The sequence below is a fragment of the Erinaceus europaeus genome, chromosome 16, assembly GCF_950295315.1.
Source record: "Erinaceus europaeus chromosome 16, mEriEur2.1, whole genome shotgun sequence".
Lineage (NCBI taxonomy): Eukaryota > Metazoa > Chordata > Mammalia > Eulipotyphla > Erinaceidae > Erinaceus > Erinaceus europaeus.
In genome coordinates, this window is record NC_080177.1 from 69568570 (window position 1) to 69586886 (window position 18317).

At 55.9% G+C, this 18317-nt stretch overlaps 2 protein-coding genes across 8 annotated transcripts in view; both read left to right on the top strand.

Annotated features, from left to right (window-relative positions):
- Window positions 1-4345, top strand: part of ACIN1 (apoptotic chromatin condensation inducer 1) — a 50217-nt gene extending 45872 nt beyond the window's left edge. For all 7 annotated transcript variants that reach the window (XM_007536641.3, XM_060175329.1, XM_060175331.1 and 4 more), the window contains 3 exons: window positions 112-436; window positions 531-631; window positions 3439-4345. In XM_007536641.3, the coding sequence (XP_007536703.1) occupies window positions 112-436; window positions 531-631; window positions 3439-3771 (759 nt within the window). In that variant the 3' untranslated portion in view covers window positions 3772-4345. The remainder of the gene's footprint in view (window positions 1-111; window positions 437-530; window positions 632-3438) is intronic.
- Window positions 4346-4942: 597 nt separating this feature from the next.
- CDH24 (cadherin 24) lies at window positions 4943-16671 on the top strand. Its single transcript, XM_060175323.1, has 14 exons — window positions 4943-5240; window positions 6484-6601; window positions 6697-6999; window positions 7144-7438; window positions 7586-7705; window positions 7785-7952; window positions 8097-8284; window positions 10555-10808; window positions 11546-11682; window positions 13365-13486; window positions 13560-13671; window positions 13910-14158; window positions 15419-16446; window positions 16535-16671. Exons 1-13 carry the CDS (start codon window positions 4966-4968, stop codon window positions 15916-15918), a joined length of 2841 nt encoding a protein of 946 aa, XP_060031306.1. The 5' UTR covers window positions 4943-4965; the 3' UTR covers window positions 15919-16446; window positions 16535-16671.
- The last annotated feature ends 1646 nt before the right edge of the window (window positions 16672-18317 follow it).

The following is an 18317-nucleotide window of genomic DNA, read 5'->3' on the forward strand; positions in this document are numbered from 1 at the left end:
CTTCCTCTAGTTCACTCATGGGCTCCCAGTGTCTGCCCTGGTACCTGGGCTCCTGTGGGGACTACTGTCTATCATCTCCATCCTCACTGTCCTTCCCTCTTCTACCCACAGCTGGACTATCACCGGGGGCTCTTGGTGGACCGTCCCTCTGAGACGAAGGCAGAGGAACAAGGGGTACCTCGTCCCCTGCACCCTCCACCCCCACCCCCAGCCCAGCCTCCACAGCACCCCCGAACAGAGCAGCGGGAGCAGGAGCGGGCAGTGCGAGAACAGTGGGCAGAACGGGAACGGGAAATGGAGCGGCGAGAGCGAACTCGTTCTGAGCGGGAATGGGATCGAGACAAAGTTCGAGAAGGGCCTCGTTCCAGATCACGGTCCCGTGACCGCCGTCGCAAGGAACGTGCTAAGTCTAAAGAAAAGAAGAGCGAGAAGAAAGGTACCTTGCTGTGGGGGCACATGCGCCAAGTGGCGGGTGGGGGTAGGACCCAAGCTCATAGGCGTCGAGTCTGACGCACTTTGTTCCGCCTCAGAGAAAACTCAGGAGGAACCACCTGCCAAGCTGCTCGATGACCTTTTCCGAAAGACCAAGGCAGCTCCCTGCATCTACTGGCTCCCGCTGACTGACAGCCAGGTGAGTGGGCTCCTGCCTGCCCTGCTCGGCTGCGTGGAGGCTGAGATCGGTGTGGGCCCAGGCGTTGCTTTAGAATGGTAGGTAGGGCAGGAAGCCCAGCATCATAGGAGGCAGACTTGGTTTGAGGATTCTCTTACTTTATTAATTATCTTTATTTACTGGGTAGAGACAGCCAGAAATTGAGAGAGCATCGGGGGGATAGGGTAAGAGAGACACCTGCAGCCCTGCTTCACCACTTGTGAAGCTTCCCCCATGCAGGTGGGGACCGGGGGCTTGAATCCAGGTCCTTGCGCATTGTAATGTGTGCGCTCAACCAGGTGCGCCACCACCCGGCCCCGGATCCTCTCTTTTTAAGGTGTTTTTTATCCAGAGCCTCAGGCATGAAAGTCTTTATGCATAACCATTATGCTATAATTACTCCCAGCCCTTAAGTTTTAGGCTTTGTTTTATTTCATTAGAAATAAGGGGCGAGCAGTGCTAGGGGGTCAGGCTTGGGACTTCAGAATGCTTAGAAGTCCAAAGCTCGGGGGTTGGGTGGTAGCGCAGCAGGTTAAGCACACATAGCACAAAGCCCATGGACTGGAGTAGGTAGGGATCTCGGTTCGAGCCCCGGCTCCCCACCTGCAGAGGCTGTTGCTTCACAAGTGGTGAAGCAGGGCTGCAGGTGTCTTACCTTTCTCTCCCCCAGTCTTCTCCTCTCTCGATTTCTCTGTCCTATCCAACAGCAGCAGCAATGGCAACAAAAATAACAACAGGGACAACAAAATGGGAAAAAATGGCCTCCAGGAGCAGTGGATTTGTAGTCCAGAACCCGAGAGGCAAAAAAAGAAAAAAAAAGCTCGTCGTCCAAAGCTCAGGGTCCAGACAATACACACATTACCTTACCCAAGGCCCTGGAGGGGAAGTTTAGTACTGCAGGCAGGTGTCTCTGTCTGACTGTCTCTCTACCTCCCCTTCTTTCTCAATTTCTCTGTCCTATCAAATAAAGAAGAAAGGCCTTTCTTTTAGTCTAATAGTCCTCTTTCTGTTATTCTTAATAGGACAGAGAAAAATTGGGAAGGGAGGAGAGAGAAAGATAAACACCTACAGACCTGTTTTGACCGCTCGTGAAGCAGCCACCCCCCTCCAACCCAGGTCCTTTCATATTGTAATATGTGCACTTAACTGGATGTGCCACTGCCCAGCCCCCTAAAATATCAGGGTCTTATCAGCGTGCCACCACCCAGGCTGCAGGAGGAAGCATTTTTAAGATCCAATAGATGGGGAGTCGGGGCTCGAGCACTGCGGGTTAAGCGCAGGTGGCGCAAAGCGCAGGGACCAGCGTAAGGATCCCAGTTCGAGCCCCCGGTCTCCACCTGCAGGGGAGTTGCTTCACAGGTGGTGAAGCAGGTCTGCAGGTGTCTTAATCTTTCCCTCCCCCTCTCTGTCTTTCCCTCATCTCTCCATTTCTCTGTGTCCTATCCAGTAATGATGACATCATCAACAACAATAATAACTACAACAACAATAAAACAAGGGCTGGAGGCCGGATGGTGGTGCACTTGGTTGAACGCATATGTTACTGTGCACAAGGACCCAGGTTCAAGCCCCCGATCCTACATGCAGGGGGAACGTGGTGAAGCAGTGCTACAGGTGTCTCTCTCTCCCTGTCATTCTTCACTCTTGATTTCTGGCTGGCTGTCTATCCAGTAAATAAATAAAGATAATTTAAAAAAATAAATTTTTAAAAAGAAAAGACAGACTGGGGGCCAAAAAGATAGGGGCTGTATATGTGTCCTTGGCTGTATGTGTGTCCTTGGCTGTATGTGTGTCCTTCGCTGTATATGTGACCACCAAGCCTTAGGCAGCTAAGGAGCCTGTGTTCATAGGCTTAGTCATTACTCTTCTGTTTGGTCTTTTAAATATTCTATTAATCTTATTGCACAAAGAGACAAATCAAGAGAGATGGGGGAGAGACCTGCAGCATTGATCCACTGCTTGTGTCGCTTCCTCTATGCAGGTGGGGACAGGGGCTTGAACCAGGGTCCATGCATATTTGTAACATGTGCGTTCAGCTGAACCACTGCCCAGCCTAAGGGTTTTGTTTTTGTTTTTGTTTGCCTCCACGGTTATTGCTGGGATTGGTGCCTGCACTATGAATCCACTGTTCCTTAAGGCTATTTTTTCCCTTTTTGTTGCCCTTGTTTATCGTTGTCATTGCTGTCATTGTTGTTGGATAGGACAGAGAGAAATGGAGGGAGGGAGGGAAGACGGGGAGAGAAAGATAGACACCTGCAGACCAGCTTCACCGCCCATGAAGCAACCCCTCTGCAGGTGGGGAGCCGGGGGCTTGAACTGGGATCCGTAACGCTGATCCTTGCGCTTCACATCATCAGTATTTTTTGAGAGAACAAGTTGGAAGCATCACTCCAGCATGTCTGGTGCTGGGACTCACACGCTGAGCCGCCTGCCAGTCTTTTCTCTTTATCTTCATAGTGATGGGGTTTAGTGTTTTTGTTTTATTTGTTTTGACCAGAGCACTGCTCAGCTCTGGCTGATGGTGGTATGGGGATTGAACCTGGGACTTTGGAGCCTCAGGCATGAGAGTCTCTCTGCATAACCATTATGCTATCTACCCCCGCCCTAGTTTTAATAGCTTGGGACTGGGCTCTGAGACCAGGTTACGTGTGATTGCTGAGCCCCTCTGCTCAACTGCAGAGCTGACTGTGATCCTGTGTTTAGACCTGGATGGTCCAGGTGCAGAAAGATCAGGAAGTGCTGATGTGAACAGGACTGACGCTTTGCTGTGCCTTTCCGGCCTGTTACAGATTGTTCAGAAGGAGGCGGAGCGGGCTGAGCGGGCCAAGGAGCGGGAGAAGCGGCGAAAGGAGCAAGAAGAGGAGGAGCAAAAGGAGAGGGAGAAGGAAGCAGAACGGGAGCGGAACCGACAACTGGAGCGGGAGAAACGGAGAGAGCATAGCCGGGAGAGAGACCGGGACAGGGAGAGGGACAGAGAGCGGGACAGGGGAGATCGGGACCGGGAGAGGGACAGAGACAGGGACAGGGACCGAGGCCGTGAGAGGGACCGCAGAGACGCCAAGCGCCACAGCAGGAGCCGCAGTCGGAGCACACCTGTGCGGGATCGGGGCGGGCGCCGCTAGCGGGCAGGACACTCTAAGGGAAAGCTGCATGTGTCAGCCGCCCTGACCCAGGAGTTGAGGCCATAGAGGGCTAGGTACACTCTCCAACACCCTGGAACCAAGGGTTGCCCACACCATTTGCTCAGTACTGAAGTATGGCTGCCACCTGCCCCCACACACCAATGGAGCAGTGGCCACTTTCCCCCCAGCCCCATAACCTCTCTCTTGATACCTGGCCCTCTCCACTCTCTGGTGTCCTGTTAAGTCTGAGAGGGAAGAGTTAGGTTAGGGAGGAAGGTGGCCAGCCTAGAGGTGGGGAGCAGCCAGGACCCCCAGGTATCTCCTCCATCCTGCTCACCACCTCCCCTGGGGAACAGCTGGGGCCAGGACTGGGTCACCTATGAGCTGAATCAGCATCTCCTCCTGAGTCCCGGGACCCCTGCAGTTCCCAGTTCTCTTCTGCCCTGCAGTGTGCCCTCCTGCCCACCGGTTCCACTTTATATCCACCTTTTTCTTCTGTTCAATTTTTATTTTTATTTTTTTTATTATTAAATGATGTGGTCTATGGAAAAATAAAAATCTGACTTAGTTTTAACTGCCGTGTGAGTGGCTTTCCTTGGGCAGGGTGTGGGCAAGGTGGAAGCAGTGCTGGCATTACAGGCATCGGTTAGGTGGGTTGATGCAACCGGAAGCGGGGATACCCCAACCTTTCCATTCATGCTTCGCCTCTAGCCAGGCTGCAAGTGGGGCGCTCCAGCTGATAGAGGGGGTGCTCCCTTTTGCGGGGTGCTGGCCAGCCCCAGACTGGGCACTGCATCGCCAGCCTACAAGGCGCCTTCCTGGGCGGCCGCCAGGGGGCAGCAGATGCCCGTAAATGAGCTTCTCCCCAAAAGCTGGCCCCTCCGCCTACGTCTCGTCTCGGTGCCTGAACTGCTCCCGGGGTCCCGCCTGCGGGCTCCCGGGCCCTCCTGTCGCCCTTCAGCGCGCCCACTATGGGCCCCCCCAAATACCACCGCGTCGTGACCGGGTCCCCACAGCCCCGAGGCCGTCCGGGCGGGCGGGTTACGGCCCCCCCCCAGCGCCTCACCGCGTCGCCCGAGGCCGGCTGCGGGGGGCGCGCGTCCCCGGGCGGCCTCCCCCGGCTCCTGGGCGCCGGGTCGGAGCGGCTGGGGCGGCCGAGGCCCGCGGCCCGGCCGGGAGGGGCGCCGCATCTGTATGCGCCCGGCAGCGCGCCCCCGCCCCGCGCGGGCTGGCCGGGGAGGGTCGGAGGCTGGGCTCTCCTCTCCCGCGCGGAGCCGGGGCCGCCTCGCTCCTCCGCAGGCGGAGCCTCCTGCCCCCGCCCCCTCGTCTCGCTCCCTTGTTCTCGCCGGGGCCGCTCAGACCTGCAGCGGAGCCGCGGCGCCGCTCGCATCGGCTCGGGGCTGCGCCCCCGGGACCCGGCCACCGGGGCGGGCAGGGCGCTCCGCGGGGCTGGGCCCCCGCACGGCCAGGTAAGGGCGCCCGCCCGGAGCCGGCGGCCCTCGCCCAGGGGCAGCAGGGGCTGCAGCCTGCGGTGTCCGCGGAGCGGTGCGCTCCGCCCGGAGCCTCTGCCGGCTCCCGCTCCCGCGCTCTCCGCTTGCCCTTCTCCCCCTCGCGCCTCTCCCGCTTTTGCCCATTTTCCTCTCCTCCCTCCGCCTGTCCCCTGGTGTGCGTCCTCAGCCCCTTCCCTCTCCCCCCCCACCCCTGCCCTTTCTCGTCTCCTCTTCCTCTTGGCCTTTTCCCCTTTGCCTTTCTTTCCTCCTGCCTTTTCCTTTTCCCGCTCTCCCTTCCTGCCCCTGTGCCTCCCCACTCCTCTCCTCTCCGCCGGCCGCGACCCTGCCTCCCACTCCTCTCCCTTCCCTTCTCTCCGGGTCCAGCCCGCCTCTCCGCTCGCCGTCTTCGTCCCTCGGGAGGGAGAGAACTGTCAGGTGTGTGCCTGCTCTGGGGGAGGAGGGGCAGCAGCCACAGCCACCTGAGGGCCCCCCACGAGGGGGAAGAAGAGGCCGCCTGGGGAAGGGTCTCTCTGGCTCCATCCGAAGCCCCTCCTGACCGCTCCCTCCCCCAGAATGAAGTTGCTGGGGCCTGGGCTGGTCCCCCTCCCCTGCCCAGGGCTGCCTCTACCTGCCCATCACACACTGGGCAGCCCCTCTGCCCACTCCCACCCTCCCCAGCTTGGCACCTGTGCCATCTCTCTGCCTGTCAGCCACCCAGGCGGCCCCTTCCACGTCTTTCCCTCTGTCTCTTGCCGCTAGTCTGTCTGCTGGACAGCCTCAGCTTTGCCTTCACCCTCAGCCTTTCTCTCCCTCTCTCCCTCTCTCTCTCTCTCTCTCACCTCTAGGTCTGTCTCTGCTCCTCCTCCCTGGTCTCTGGGGGCCCTGCATCCCCTTCTACCCACCTCCTCTTTCCCTGCTGGCCCCCCACTCTGTCTCTAAGCCCAGTCCTCCTTCAAGGACTTCTGAGCTTTTGTGGTCTGGTGCAGGGTTCTGGGAGGTGGGGCTCCTGGGGTGTCAGGCCTCCCCGTCATCTCAGCCCAGCCCTGGACACCTTGAGGCCACACCTCTGTGAATACCAACCCCTGCATGCAAGTCCTTCCCTGACAGCCCCAGCTCCCACGCTCCCTGCTCCACACCCAGCTTGGGATTGGAGAAGCAGGGGTCAGACTTGGGGTTCAGAGTCCTCCCCTCATGGCACCCCATGTCCTGTCTGCTTCCCCAGCTTCTCAGAGTTGGCTGGAGACCCATCAGCGTGTGGAGGGTTGGAGACAGGCAGAGTCTGGGCGGAGGGAGGATCAGACTGTCTGGCCGTTGCCTTAGTCTGGATTCTGGCAAGTGGGGTATCTACTTTGGAGGTCGCATCTCCAACCTCCCTAACTTTGGCAGGGGAAAGGATCTGGGGGTTCCTGGCCCTGACCAGCTACCTGTCCTGCAGGTTCAGACCCATGGGGTAGCCCCAGCCACCTGCCCCGGTGCCCCAGCCAGCTCACGCCCCGGCACCCAGGGCCAGGAACTGAGCCCTGGCTGCAACTCAAACATGTGGGGCCTGGTGAGGCTCCTGCTGGCCTGGCTGGGTGGCTGGGGCTGCATGGGACACCTGGTGGCCCCCGCCCGGGTCTGGGCAGGCTCCCGGGGGACCCCAGGACCTGCACTGCTGCGGACCCGGAGGAGCTGGGTGTGGAACCAGTTCTTCGTCATTGAGGAGTACGCTGGCCCGGAGCCTGTCCTCATCGGCAAGGTAAGGGTAGGCTGGCTGCCGGGGCCCTGTCTGGACTCTCCTCGGCTTCTGCAGCCACCTCGGTCTCTCAGGACCCTCTTAGGCTTTGCCCGTCGCACCCTTGGTCCCAGACCCTCTTCTGCCTTTCTCCCCTGGCCCCTGCAGCTGCACTCAGATGTGGACCGGGGCGAGGGCCGCACCAAGTACCTGCTGACTGGGGAGGGGGCTGGCACTGTGTTTGTGATTGATGAGGCGACGGGCAACATTCATGTCACCAAGAGCCTGGACCGGGAGGAGAAGGCACAGTATGTGCTGCTGGCCCAGGCCGTGGACAGAGCCTCCAACCGGCCCCTAGAGCCCCCGTCTGAGTTCATCATCAAGGTGCAAGACATCAATGACAACCCACCCGTCTTCCCCCTGGGGCCCTATCACGCCACGGTGCCTGAGATGTCCAACGTGGGTGAGTCCCCAGCTCTGACACGGCCCAGCAGCATCCTGTCCTCTGCTTCCCCAGCTGCACTGGGCTCCAGCCACTTCTTGTACTCCCTGGCTTGTGTCTTCCCCACCTAGCCACCCCACTGAGGGTTCTGGTCTCCGTCCACCTCAGGGACCTCAGTGATCCAGGTGACGGCCCACGATGCCGACGACCCCAGCTACGGGAACAGCGCTAAGCTGGTGTACACCGTGCTGGACGGCCTGCCCTTCTTCTCAGTGGACCCCCAGACGGGTGAGGTGGGGGGGGCAGCAGCTGAAGGGGGGGGGACAGCCATCAGATGCCCCTACCCTTACCCAGCATCTTCCACCAGGCGTGGTGCGCACGGCCATCCCCAACATGGACCGGGAGACACAGGAGGAGTTCCTGGTGGTGATTCAGGCCAAGGACATGGGTGGCCACATGGGGGGGCTGTCGGGCAGCACGACGGTGACTGTCACCCTCAGCGATGTCAATGACAACCCCCCCAAGTTCCCTCAGAGTAAGGGATCACAGCCCCTGGATGATCCCCTCCTCCCCATAACTCCACTCCCCCCCAGGTCCCAGGAGGAGGGAAGTGGGGGAGGGGTGTGGATGAGATGAGGGCCTGGCCTCTCTGAGAATGTCTCCCCTCTGCTTCCCCCAGGCCTGTACCAGTTCTCTGTGGTGGAGACGGCTGGGCCAGGCACACTGGTGGGCCGGCTGAGGGCCCAGGACCCAGACCTGGGGGACAACGCCCTCATGGCCTACAGTATCCTAGATGGAGAAGGGGCTGAGGTCTTCAGCATCAGCACAGACCCCCAGGGGCGAAACGGGCTCCTCACTGTGCGCAAAGTGAGTCTCCACTTGGGATGTATGACCTGCAACTCTGAAGCACTTTAAAAAAATATATATATATATATATATATATGTATATATATATATATATATCTCCAGGGTTATCACTGGGGCTCAGTGCCTGCACTACGAATCCACTGCTCCTGGAGGCTATTTTTTTAAAGATTTTTTAAAATATTTATTTATTTATTCCCTTTTGTTGCCCTTGTTGTTTTTTTGTTATAGTTATTATTGTTGTTATTGATGTCATCATTGTTGGATAGGACAGAGAGAAATGGAGAGAGGTGGGGGAAAGAAAGATAGACACCTGCAGACCTGCTTTACCACTTGTGAAGCAACTCCCTTGCAGGTGGGGAGCCCGGGGCTTGAACCAGGATCCTTATGTCGGTCCTTGTGCTTTGCACCACCTGCGATTAATCCACTGCGCTACCGCCCAACTCCCCTGGAGGCTGTTTTTTTTTCCCTTTTGTTGCCTTGTTGTTTATCATTGCTGTTATTATTGTTGTCATTGTCGTTGGATAGGACAGAGAGAAGTGGAGAAAGGAGGGGAAGACAGAGAAGGGAGAGAGAAAGACAGACACCTGCAGACCTGCTTCACCACTTGTGAAGCGACTCCCTTGCAGGTGGGGAGCCGGGGGCTCAAACCAGGATCCTTGGGCCAATCCTTGCGCTTCGTGCCATGTGCGCTTAGCCCACTGCACCACTGCCTGGCACCCAAAATATATATCTTTAAGAGAGGGAAAGAGAATCAGAGCAACGCTCTGGCACATGAGATGCCAGGGACCTCATACTTGAGAGTCCCGCACTACCCACTGCACCACCTCCTGGGTTGCTACTGGGGGGTTCCTAACACTTCTTCTGAAACAGAGCAGAACCCCTGTTTGGAGCTTAAAAATCGTGGTCATCTTGTCTTTCAAATGAGGACAGGAATTAACTGATTTTTCTTATTTTATTTTATTTATTTATGATAAAGATAGGAGGAGAGAAAGAACCAGACATCACTCTGGTACATATGCTGCTGGAGATTGAACTCAGAACCTCATGCTTGACTGTCCAATGTTTGATCCACTGCACTACCTCCCAGGCCACTAACTGATTTTTCTTTTCTGCCACCAGAGACCAGGGTTATCTGTGCCTCCCTGATTCCATGATTTTTTTTTTTTTTTTAGAAGGAGATAGAGGAAAGAGAGAGGGGGGGTTGGGGGTCAGAGAGGACAAATACACCCACAGCACTGCTCACGAGTTTCCCTTGGTATGACGTGCCCATGTGGTGGCCCAGCTGGAACCCAGGTCCTCGCTCATGAGAAGGTGTGCATTCTACAGCGTGAGCTGTCTCCTGGCTCCCTGGAGACTTTTTATTCCCTTTTTAGATTTATGTATTTATTAGTAAGAGAGAGGTGGGAAGAGAGAGATACAGAGCTTGGGGCCAGATGGTGGTGCACCTGGTTAAGCACACACATTATGGTGCACAGCGACCCAGATTCAAGCCCCTGGTCCCCTCCTGCAGAGAGAAAGCTTTCCACGTGGTGAAGCAGGGCTGCAGGTGTCTCTCTGTCTCCCCTCCCCTCTCTATCTCCCCTCCCCTTCTATTTCTCTCTGTCTTTATCCAATAATAAATAAATTAAAAAAAAAAAAACGGGTCTACGCTGGCACATTGGTTGTTGGCTCTTGAACTTCGGACCTCATGCTTAAAATCTAATCCTTTGGGAGTCGGGCGGTAGCGCAGCGGGTTAAGTGCACGTGGCGCAAAGCACAAGGACCAGCGTAAGGATCCCGGTTCAAGCCCCTGGCTCCCCACCTGCAGGGGAGTCACTTCACAGGCAGTGAAGCAGGTCTGCAGGTGTCTGTCTTTCTCTCCCCCTCTCTGTCTTCCCCTCCTCTCTCCGTTTCTCTCTGTCCTATCCAACAGCAACAATAATACAACTAAGGCAACAAAAATAAATAAACCCATGGGGGGGGGAATCTAAAATAATAACCACAACAATAAAACAGCAAGGACAACAAAAGAGAATAAATAAATATTTTTTAAAAAAAGAATAATCCAATCCTTTATCTACTGAGTCATCACCAGGGCATCCGGAGACCTCTCATATGGCAAGTCTTGATGGAGCCATGGGCAGACTTAAAGAGTTATTCACCTAAGAATATACCCACTCTAGGACCACCCAGACCCCTGCTGCCCTCTTCTCAGGAGGACACATTTGGAAGGAGGCTTTGGGCAGGCGCTCTGCTCTCCTGAGACCTTTCATCTCCCGTTGTCACTGCAGCCCCTTGACTTCGAGACCCAGCGCTCCTACTCCTTCCGGGTGGAGGCCACCAACACGCTTATCGACCCAGCCTATCTGCGGCGTGGGCCCTTCAAGGATGTGGCCTCAGTGCGAGTGACAGTGCAGGATGCCCCGGAGCCACCCGCTTTCACCCAGGCTGCCTACCACCTGCTAGTGCCTGAGAACAAGGCTTCCGGGACCCTGGTGGGCCAGGTGTCTGCCATGGACCTGGACTCCCCTGCCAGCCCAATCAGGTGAGCTGGAGACAGAGTTCCTGAGGAAACGGGCTTCTCTAGCCTAACACACGACACTCCCTTCCTAGCAGAGCGCCCTTCTCAGCTGGCTGGCCTGCAGTCTGGGGCTGTCCACCCCTCTTGGTAGCCCCTACCAGTGACCACACCTGTGGCCTTGCAGCAGTTATAACTCATCTGATGAGTGCAGTCGATCACCTGCTTGGGAGCATCTAATTCTCTCAGCAGCCTCCAGGAGGGAGTAGGCTTATTGCTTGTGGTTCCAGAGACCAGGCCCCAACAGGTTAAGTTACCCAAGGTCACACAGTCAGAAAGTGCCGGAACTGGGCTCCAGATGCAGACATGTCACTTCCCCAGCCAGCATGCCTGTCCCTGCTCTGCAATCCAGTGCTGGTGACATCCCCACCTTGTTGAGAAATCTGGGGGTGGGTGTGTTACCCAAGGTCATACTGCGCTGGGATGGAGCCGAGCTAGAAGCCAGGTGCCTAGGCCCCCAGAACAGAGCCTGTGCTGATCCTGAAAGGCAGCTGCATTGCCCCATCTGTCTCTCCCCCTGCACCCGTGAAATCATAAGAACAGAGTCTTAGGACTATGACTTCCCAGGGATTCTGCTCTCAGGGGGTCCCTGGGGTGAATGATGACTCTGGGTACAGGGGCAGGCACTGCCCAAAAAGGTGACTGAGACCCAGCAAGGGCTGATTGCAGACACTAGCTCCATCTCCCCCACCTCCCACCCCAAGGTATTCTATCCTCCCCCACTCGGACCCTGAGCGATGCTTCTCCATTGAGCCCGAGGATGGCACCATCCGCACAGCAATGCCTCTGGACCGTGAGGCTCATGTTTGGCACAACCTCACCGTGCTGGCCACAGAGCTTGGTGAGGAGCCCCTGGCGCCCCAGAGCCTTGCAAAAGGACTAACCCTGTATGCCTGGGGCAGGGCAGATGGTTATGCCTTGGCACCCTCCCCAGCGTACAGCCCCTGGGCCCCAGCCAGCCTCGTTGCCTTGTGGCCTGGACTGGGCACAGCAGGTCAGACTGAACCTTGCCCTGCAAAGCTACTCTCATGCCTGAGGCACCAAAGGCTCCAGGCTCAATTCTCAGCACCACCATAAGCCAGAGCTGAGCAGTGCTCTGGTAAAATAAATAAGTATTCATATTTATTTATTTGTTTTATTTATTTTATTTTGCTTCTGGTGGTGCGTGGGGATTGAACCTGGGACTCAGAGCCTCAAGCATGAGAGTCTCTCTCCCTCTCTCTCTTTTTAATATTTTTAATATCTTTTTTTACTTATTGGACAGAGACAGCCAGAAATCAAAAGGGTAAGGGAATGATAGAAAAGGAAAGAGATGGGGCCAGGTGGTAGCACAGTTGGTTGAGCACACATGTCACAATACACTAAGACTCAGGTTCGAACCCCTGATCCCCGCCTGTAAGGGGAAAGCTTTGCGAGTAGTGAAGCAGTGTTTCAAATGTTTCTCAGTCTCTCTCTCTCTCCCTCTCTATCATCTCCTTCCCTCTCAATTTATGGCTGTCTCTATGCAATAAATAAATAAATTAGGGGGCCAGGCAGTAGAGCAGTGGGTTAAGCGCACATGGCACAAAGCGCAGGGACCGGCGTAAGGATCCCGGTTCGAGCCCCCGGCTCCCCACCTGCAGGGGAGTCGCTTCACAGGCGGTGAAGCAGGTCTGCAAGTGTCTATCTTTCTCTCCCCTTTTCTGTCTTTCCCTCCTCTCTCAATTTCTCTCTGTCCTACCTAACAGTAATGAGCAATAACAACAATAATAATAACAACAACAATGATAAACAACAAGGGCAACAAAAGGGAAAAAATGGCCTCCAGGAGCAGTGGATTCGTAGTGCAGGCACTGAGCCCCAGCAATAACCCTGGAGACAAAAAAATAATAATAATATAATATAATAAAGAAAGTTTTTAAAAAAGAGATACCTACAATGCTGCTTCACCACACGCAAAGCTTTCCCCCTGCAGGGGGGGACTGGAGGCTGGAACCCAGGTCCTTGCATATTGTAACATGTGCACTCCACCAGGTGGGCCACCACCCGGCCCCATGAGAGTCTCTTTGCATAACCATTAAGCTATCTACCCCCCACCCTAATTTATTTATTAACATAAGAGAGGGGACGAGCCAGAGCATCACACTGGCACATGCAATGCCAGGGACCAAATTCAGAACCTCAGGCTCCTAAGTTCAATACTCTAGCCACCACCACCTCCAACAGCGAATGTGTGTGTGTGTGTGTGTGTGTGTGTGTGTGTGTGTGTGTGTGTGTGTTTCATGGCTGCCCTCTGTCTCTCATTCCTGATGTTTGTGCCCCGAGTGTGGGTTATTGTGTGTATAGCATGAGCACTGATGGACTGTTAAATGTACTTGTGACGGTGGACATGACACCATTCACTCCACCGCAGCACTGTCTTCTGCTTCGACCTTATGTGTCCACCTCAAGGGATGTGTGCATGCTGCTTGCACACCACGTGTGTCTCGTGTAAACTGTTCTGGTGTGCGGGGTGGGGGGGGGTTGTTTGTGTTCTGGCTTCAGACAGCTCTGCACAAGCCTCCCGTGTCCAAGTGGCCATCCAGACCCTGGATGAGAACGACAACGCTCCCCAGCTGGCCGAGCCCTATGATACCTTTGTGTGTGATTCTGCGGCCCCAGGCCAGGTGAGCGTGCAGTCTAGGGCAGGGCCTCCCGGCCCCCAGCTGCCCCTCCATACAAGGCTTCTCGTCTCTGCAGCTCATCCAGGTCATCCGGGCCTTGGACAGAGACGAGGTTGGGAACAGCAGCCGTGTCTCCCTTCAGGGTCCCCTGGGCCCTGATGCCAACTTCACTGTCCAGGACAACCGAGGTGGGTGACCTCTGACTACCATGCAAGCCTGTGCCCACCTCCAAACCTCCTCTTCCACCACCCCAGTCCTGCTGTCTCATGTCTAACTCGCCTCCCCAGGCCTTCAGCCCACAGGCAGCAAATGTGGGTCTGACGTGTCTACTCTTCCCAAGCTGCCTTTGGAAGCTGCCTCCTGGGGCTGGTCTGACCCCTCTGGGACTGTTCCAGGAGGCATCTGAATGCCTGTTCTCTCCTGCAGATGGCTCTGCCAGCCTGCTGCTGCCCTCCCGCCCTGCCCCACCCCGCCAGGCCCCCTACCTGGTCCCCATAGAGCTGTGGGATTGGGGGCAGCCGGCGCTGAGCAGCACGGCCACTGTGACAGTCAGCGTGTGCCGCTGCCGGCCTGATGGCTCCGTGGCCTCCTGCCGACCCGAGGCCCAGCTCTCACCCACTGGACTCAGCACCGGGGCCCTGCTCGCCATCATCACCTGTGTGGGCACCTTGCTCGGTGAGTCAGGCCACGGTGGGATGTGGATGTCCGCCTGCAGAGGGTGTAGAGGAAGGTAATTGGGACCCCAAGGCCTGGCCATAGAGAACACCCACCCCACCCCCCAGTACTTGATGGAAGCCTCCTGTCTGGGCTGTCCTGCTGCCTGATGCAGCCAAGGGGAGTCTAGTCTTCTTGTCACCCCTCAGCACAGCCACGGGAACTGTCTGCTGAGACCCAGCTGCAGGCCTCATGTGGTAGTCCCTGTCATTTTTAAATTTTTTTCCATTATTAATGAACTTATCAGAGCACTGCTCAGCTCTGGCTTGCAGTGGTGCCAGGGGTCGAACCTGGGACCCTGGAGCCTCAGATAGATAAGTGTTTTGCATAACCGTTATGCTTTCTGTCCCATGTCATTTATTTTGTTAAGATTTCTTTCTTTCCTTTTTTATTTGTTTGTTTATTATGAGATGCAGGAGCAGAGAGAGGACCAAAGCATCAGTCACTGGCCTATGTGATGCCAGCGGTCAAGCTCGGGATCTCATGCTTGAGAGTCCAAGGCCTCACCCACTAGCCACTTCCTGGGCCACCCTATGGCATTCTTTTTTTATTATTATTTCTTTATTGGGGAATTAATGTTTTACATTCGACAGTAAATACAATAGTTTGCACATGCATAACATTCCCCAGTTTCCCATATAACAATACAACCCCCACTATGTCCTCTGTCATCCTTCTTGGACCTGTATTCTCCCCATCCACCCACCCCAGAGTCTTTTACTTTGGTGCAGCAGCATTCTTTTTTATTGCTGGGACTTTGCTTGTTTTTTTTTTTAAGTAGATGCAGGAATTGTGAGGGGAAGGGGAGATACGGTGAGAGAAATAAAGACAGACACCTGTATCCTCCACCACTCGTGAAGCTTCTCCCTTGCAGGTGGGGCCCTGGAGCTCAAACCCAGGTCCTTGTTTATGGTCACAAGACCCTGCCATTTTAAATCAACCCTAAGAAATAGGTGGTTTCCCTATTTTCCCAACAAGGCTTCTCACATTCAAGTACTAACCAGACCAGAACCTGCTTAGTTTCCAAAGTCAGGCGAGATGGGGGCGTGTTTGGGGTGATACGGCCATAGACGCCCCACGAGGATTTTAAGGGGACCAGAGAGGTGGGTGACGTGAAGCCACAGAGTAGGCCAGGGGGGTAGCGGGAGTCAGAGCTTTGCCAGGTGCCACCCCAGGCCTGTGGGAGCCTTGGCGGTTCAGGGCCCTTGTGGCTTCCCCCAGCCCTGGTGGTGCTCTTCGTGGCCCTGCGGCGCCAGAAGCAGGAGGCACTGATGGTGCTGGAGGAGGAGGACGTCCGCGAGAACATCATCACCTACGACGACGAGGGCGGCGGCGAAGAGGACACGGAGGCCTTCGACATCAGTGCCCTGCAGAACCCCGACGGGGCGGCCCCGCCGGCCACTGGCCCGCCTGCCCGTCGCGACGTGCTGCCCTGGGCGCGGGCCCCGCGCCAGCCCCGGCCTCCGGGCCCCGCGGACGTGGCGCAGCTCCTGGCCCTGCGGCTGCGGGAGGCCAACGAAGACCCCAGCGTGCCGCCCTACGACTCGGTGCAGGTCTATGGCTACGAGGGCCGGGGCTCCTCCTGCGGCTCGCTCAGCTCCCTGGGCTCCGGCAGCGAGGCCGGCGGCTCCCCGGGGCCCACAGAGCCCCTGGACGACTGGGGGCCCCTCTTCCGCACCCTGGCAGAGCTCTACGGAGCCAAGGAGCCCCCGGGCCCCTGAGCGCCCCCCTGGCCCTGCCCTCCGCGCGGGGCTGCCCGCAAAGGCCCTCTGAGTGAGCCCGGGGGTCAGACAGGTGGCAGCAGCCCAGGGGTCCCCGGCCTCCTTCTGTCCCTGCGTCCCCATCCCCACCCCACCACCCCCAGGGCAACCCGCCTTCCTTCCTTCTCCTTCTGTCCTGCGTCTCTCCAGGGATCTCTGTGTCTGTCTCTTAATTCTCCCTGTCCGGGTCTGGGCTGTGTGGCCCTGGCTTTGCGTCTCTGTTCTCTCACTGTGGTTCTGCTTTCTCTGTGGCTCTGTTGTTGTCCCCCCAGTTCTGATCCTCTCCCACAGTGTCTCTCTCTCTCATATACTCACACATGTACTCTCGTCTCTCTCTCTCTCTCTCTCTCTCTCTCTGGCCCACATCTGCCCACATTCTCTCTGGGTCCCTGTGACTGGCTTTTCAGTTTATTCTGTTGTCCATCCCAAAAGCAAGAGAAACTCCCAGCCACTGCTGCCCACCCTCCTGCAGGGGATACTCTGCCCCAGGTCAGTGCCCCTCACCCACCCGCAGGGAGGTTGGGGGAGGGCCAGAGCCCCCAACTCCCACCCCTTACAGGCTCTCCTACCTCCGCAGACCTGCCCGCATGGTTCCATCCATCACTCATGGCCTCATCTTGGCACCACGGCCTCCAGCAGAGAGGAAACCAGCCTCCTCCCCGGCCAGAGCTCCTGCCTGTGGCCACCTCCCGGGAGCTCTGCTCAGCCGCTGGCCTGCCAGCACCACCGCAGCTCTGGGCATTGTGTGTGTGTTTCCCAGACCTCTGGGAGGCAGCTGGGGAAGGGGAAAGAGGGAGGAAGGGAGGGGCCTCCATCTAATTTCATAATAAACACTTTATTTTGTAACGCCGAGTCTACTACACTGTGCCAGCGGGCAGGAGGGCGTCTGCCCGCCCCCAGACTCACTCTCCCATTGGGGGTGGGGGTGAGCAAGATCCTCCAGACAGAGGAGGCTTCTGCTTGACTCCATTGAGGGAGGAAGGGAACAATGACATTATGTGCACTTCCCTCCCAGGGTTTTCTGTCCATCTCACACTGTTCAGGCAGACTAAGGCACAACTAGGAAGGCGACACAGAAGGGACAGCATGCCCGAGGCCCCAGAGTTCAAACCCTAGTGCTATCTATGCAGGGGAATGGAGCAGTTCTCTCAACACTCTCTCTCTCTAATATATATATTTAAAAAAAAAAAAAATTTAAAAAGGGGGGGGTGGCAAAATAGCTCACCCGAATAGATCACCTGCTTAGCCACGTGTAAGACCTAGGTTCAAGCCCAGTTCCTACTGCATCTGGGGGGTATCCCACTGGTAGAGCACACACATTATTATTTTTTGTTGTTATTACAGTGATTTTTTTTTTGTACTATGTGTACTACTACCCGGCCCTGATCTTTTCTTTCTTTCTTTCTTTTTTTAACTTGATTTATATTATTTGATAGAACAGAAAGAAATTGAGAGAGAATTGTGAAGCTTTCCCCCAGCAGGTAGGGACAAGGGTCCTTGTGCTTGGTAACACGTGCACTTAACCAGGTGCATCACCACCTGGCCCCAGCACACACATTACTATGAGCAAGGACCCAGGTTCAAACCCCTAGCCCCCACCTGTGGAGGGGAAGCTTCATTAAAACAGAGCTACAGGTGTCTCTCTTCCTCTCTACCTCCACCTTCTCAGTTTCTCTGTGTCTCTATCCAGAGAAGAGAGAGAAGTAAGAGAAGGCAAGAGGTGAAAATACCAAGACTGTGTAAGTGGGGAAATAGCTCAGATAGCAGAGCATAGGACTTGCACGCCTGAGGCTCCTGACTCAATCCTGGTGCCACATGTGTTGGAATGAAGGAGGAGTCTGGCTTCTCTTTCTCATATCTGCTTTAAATAACATAGTCTTTTCATCTTAAGCTATTTATTTTACTTTATAAAAAACAGAAAAATTAAGAAGGGGAGAGAGGGGTTGCGGGTAGTGACGTATCTGGTTAAATGCAGGTTACAGTGTGCAAGGAACCCAGGTTCGAGCTCCCAGTCCCCACCAGCAGAGAGAAAGCTTTGTGAGTGGTAAAGCAGTGATGCAGGTGTCTCTGTCTCCCTCTCTATCTCTCTTTCTCAATTTCTGGCTGTCTATCCAATAAAGATAGTTTAAAAAAATTTAAAAAGGGGAGTCAGGCGGTAGCTCAGCGGGTTAAGTGCAGGTGGTACAAAGTGGAAGGACAGGTGTAAAGATCCCAGTTCATGCCCTCGGCTCCCCAACTGCAGGAGTGGTGGGGAGTCGCTTCACAGGTGGTGAAGCAGGTCTGCAGGCGTCTGTCTTTCTCTCCCCATCTCTGTCTTCCCCTCCTCTCTCCATTTTTCTCCGTTCTATCCAACAACAATG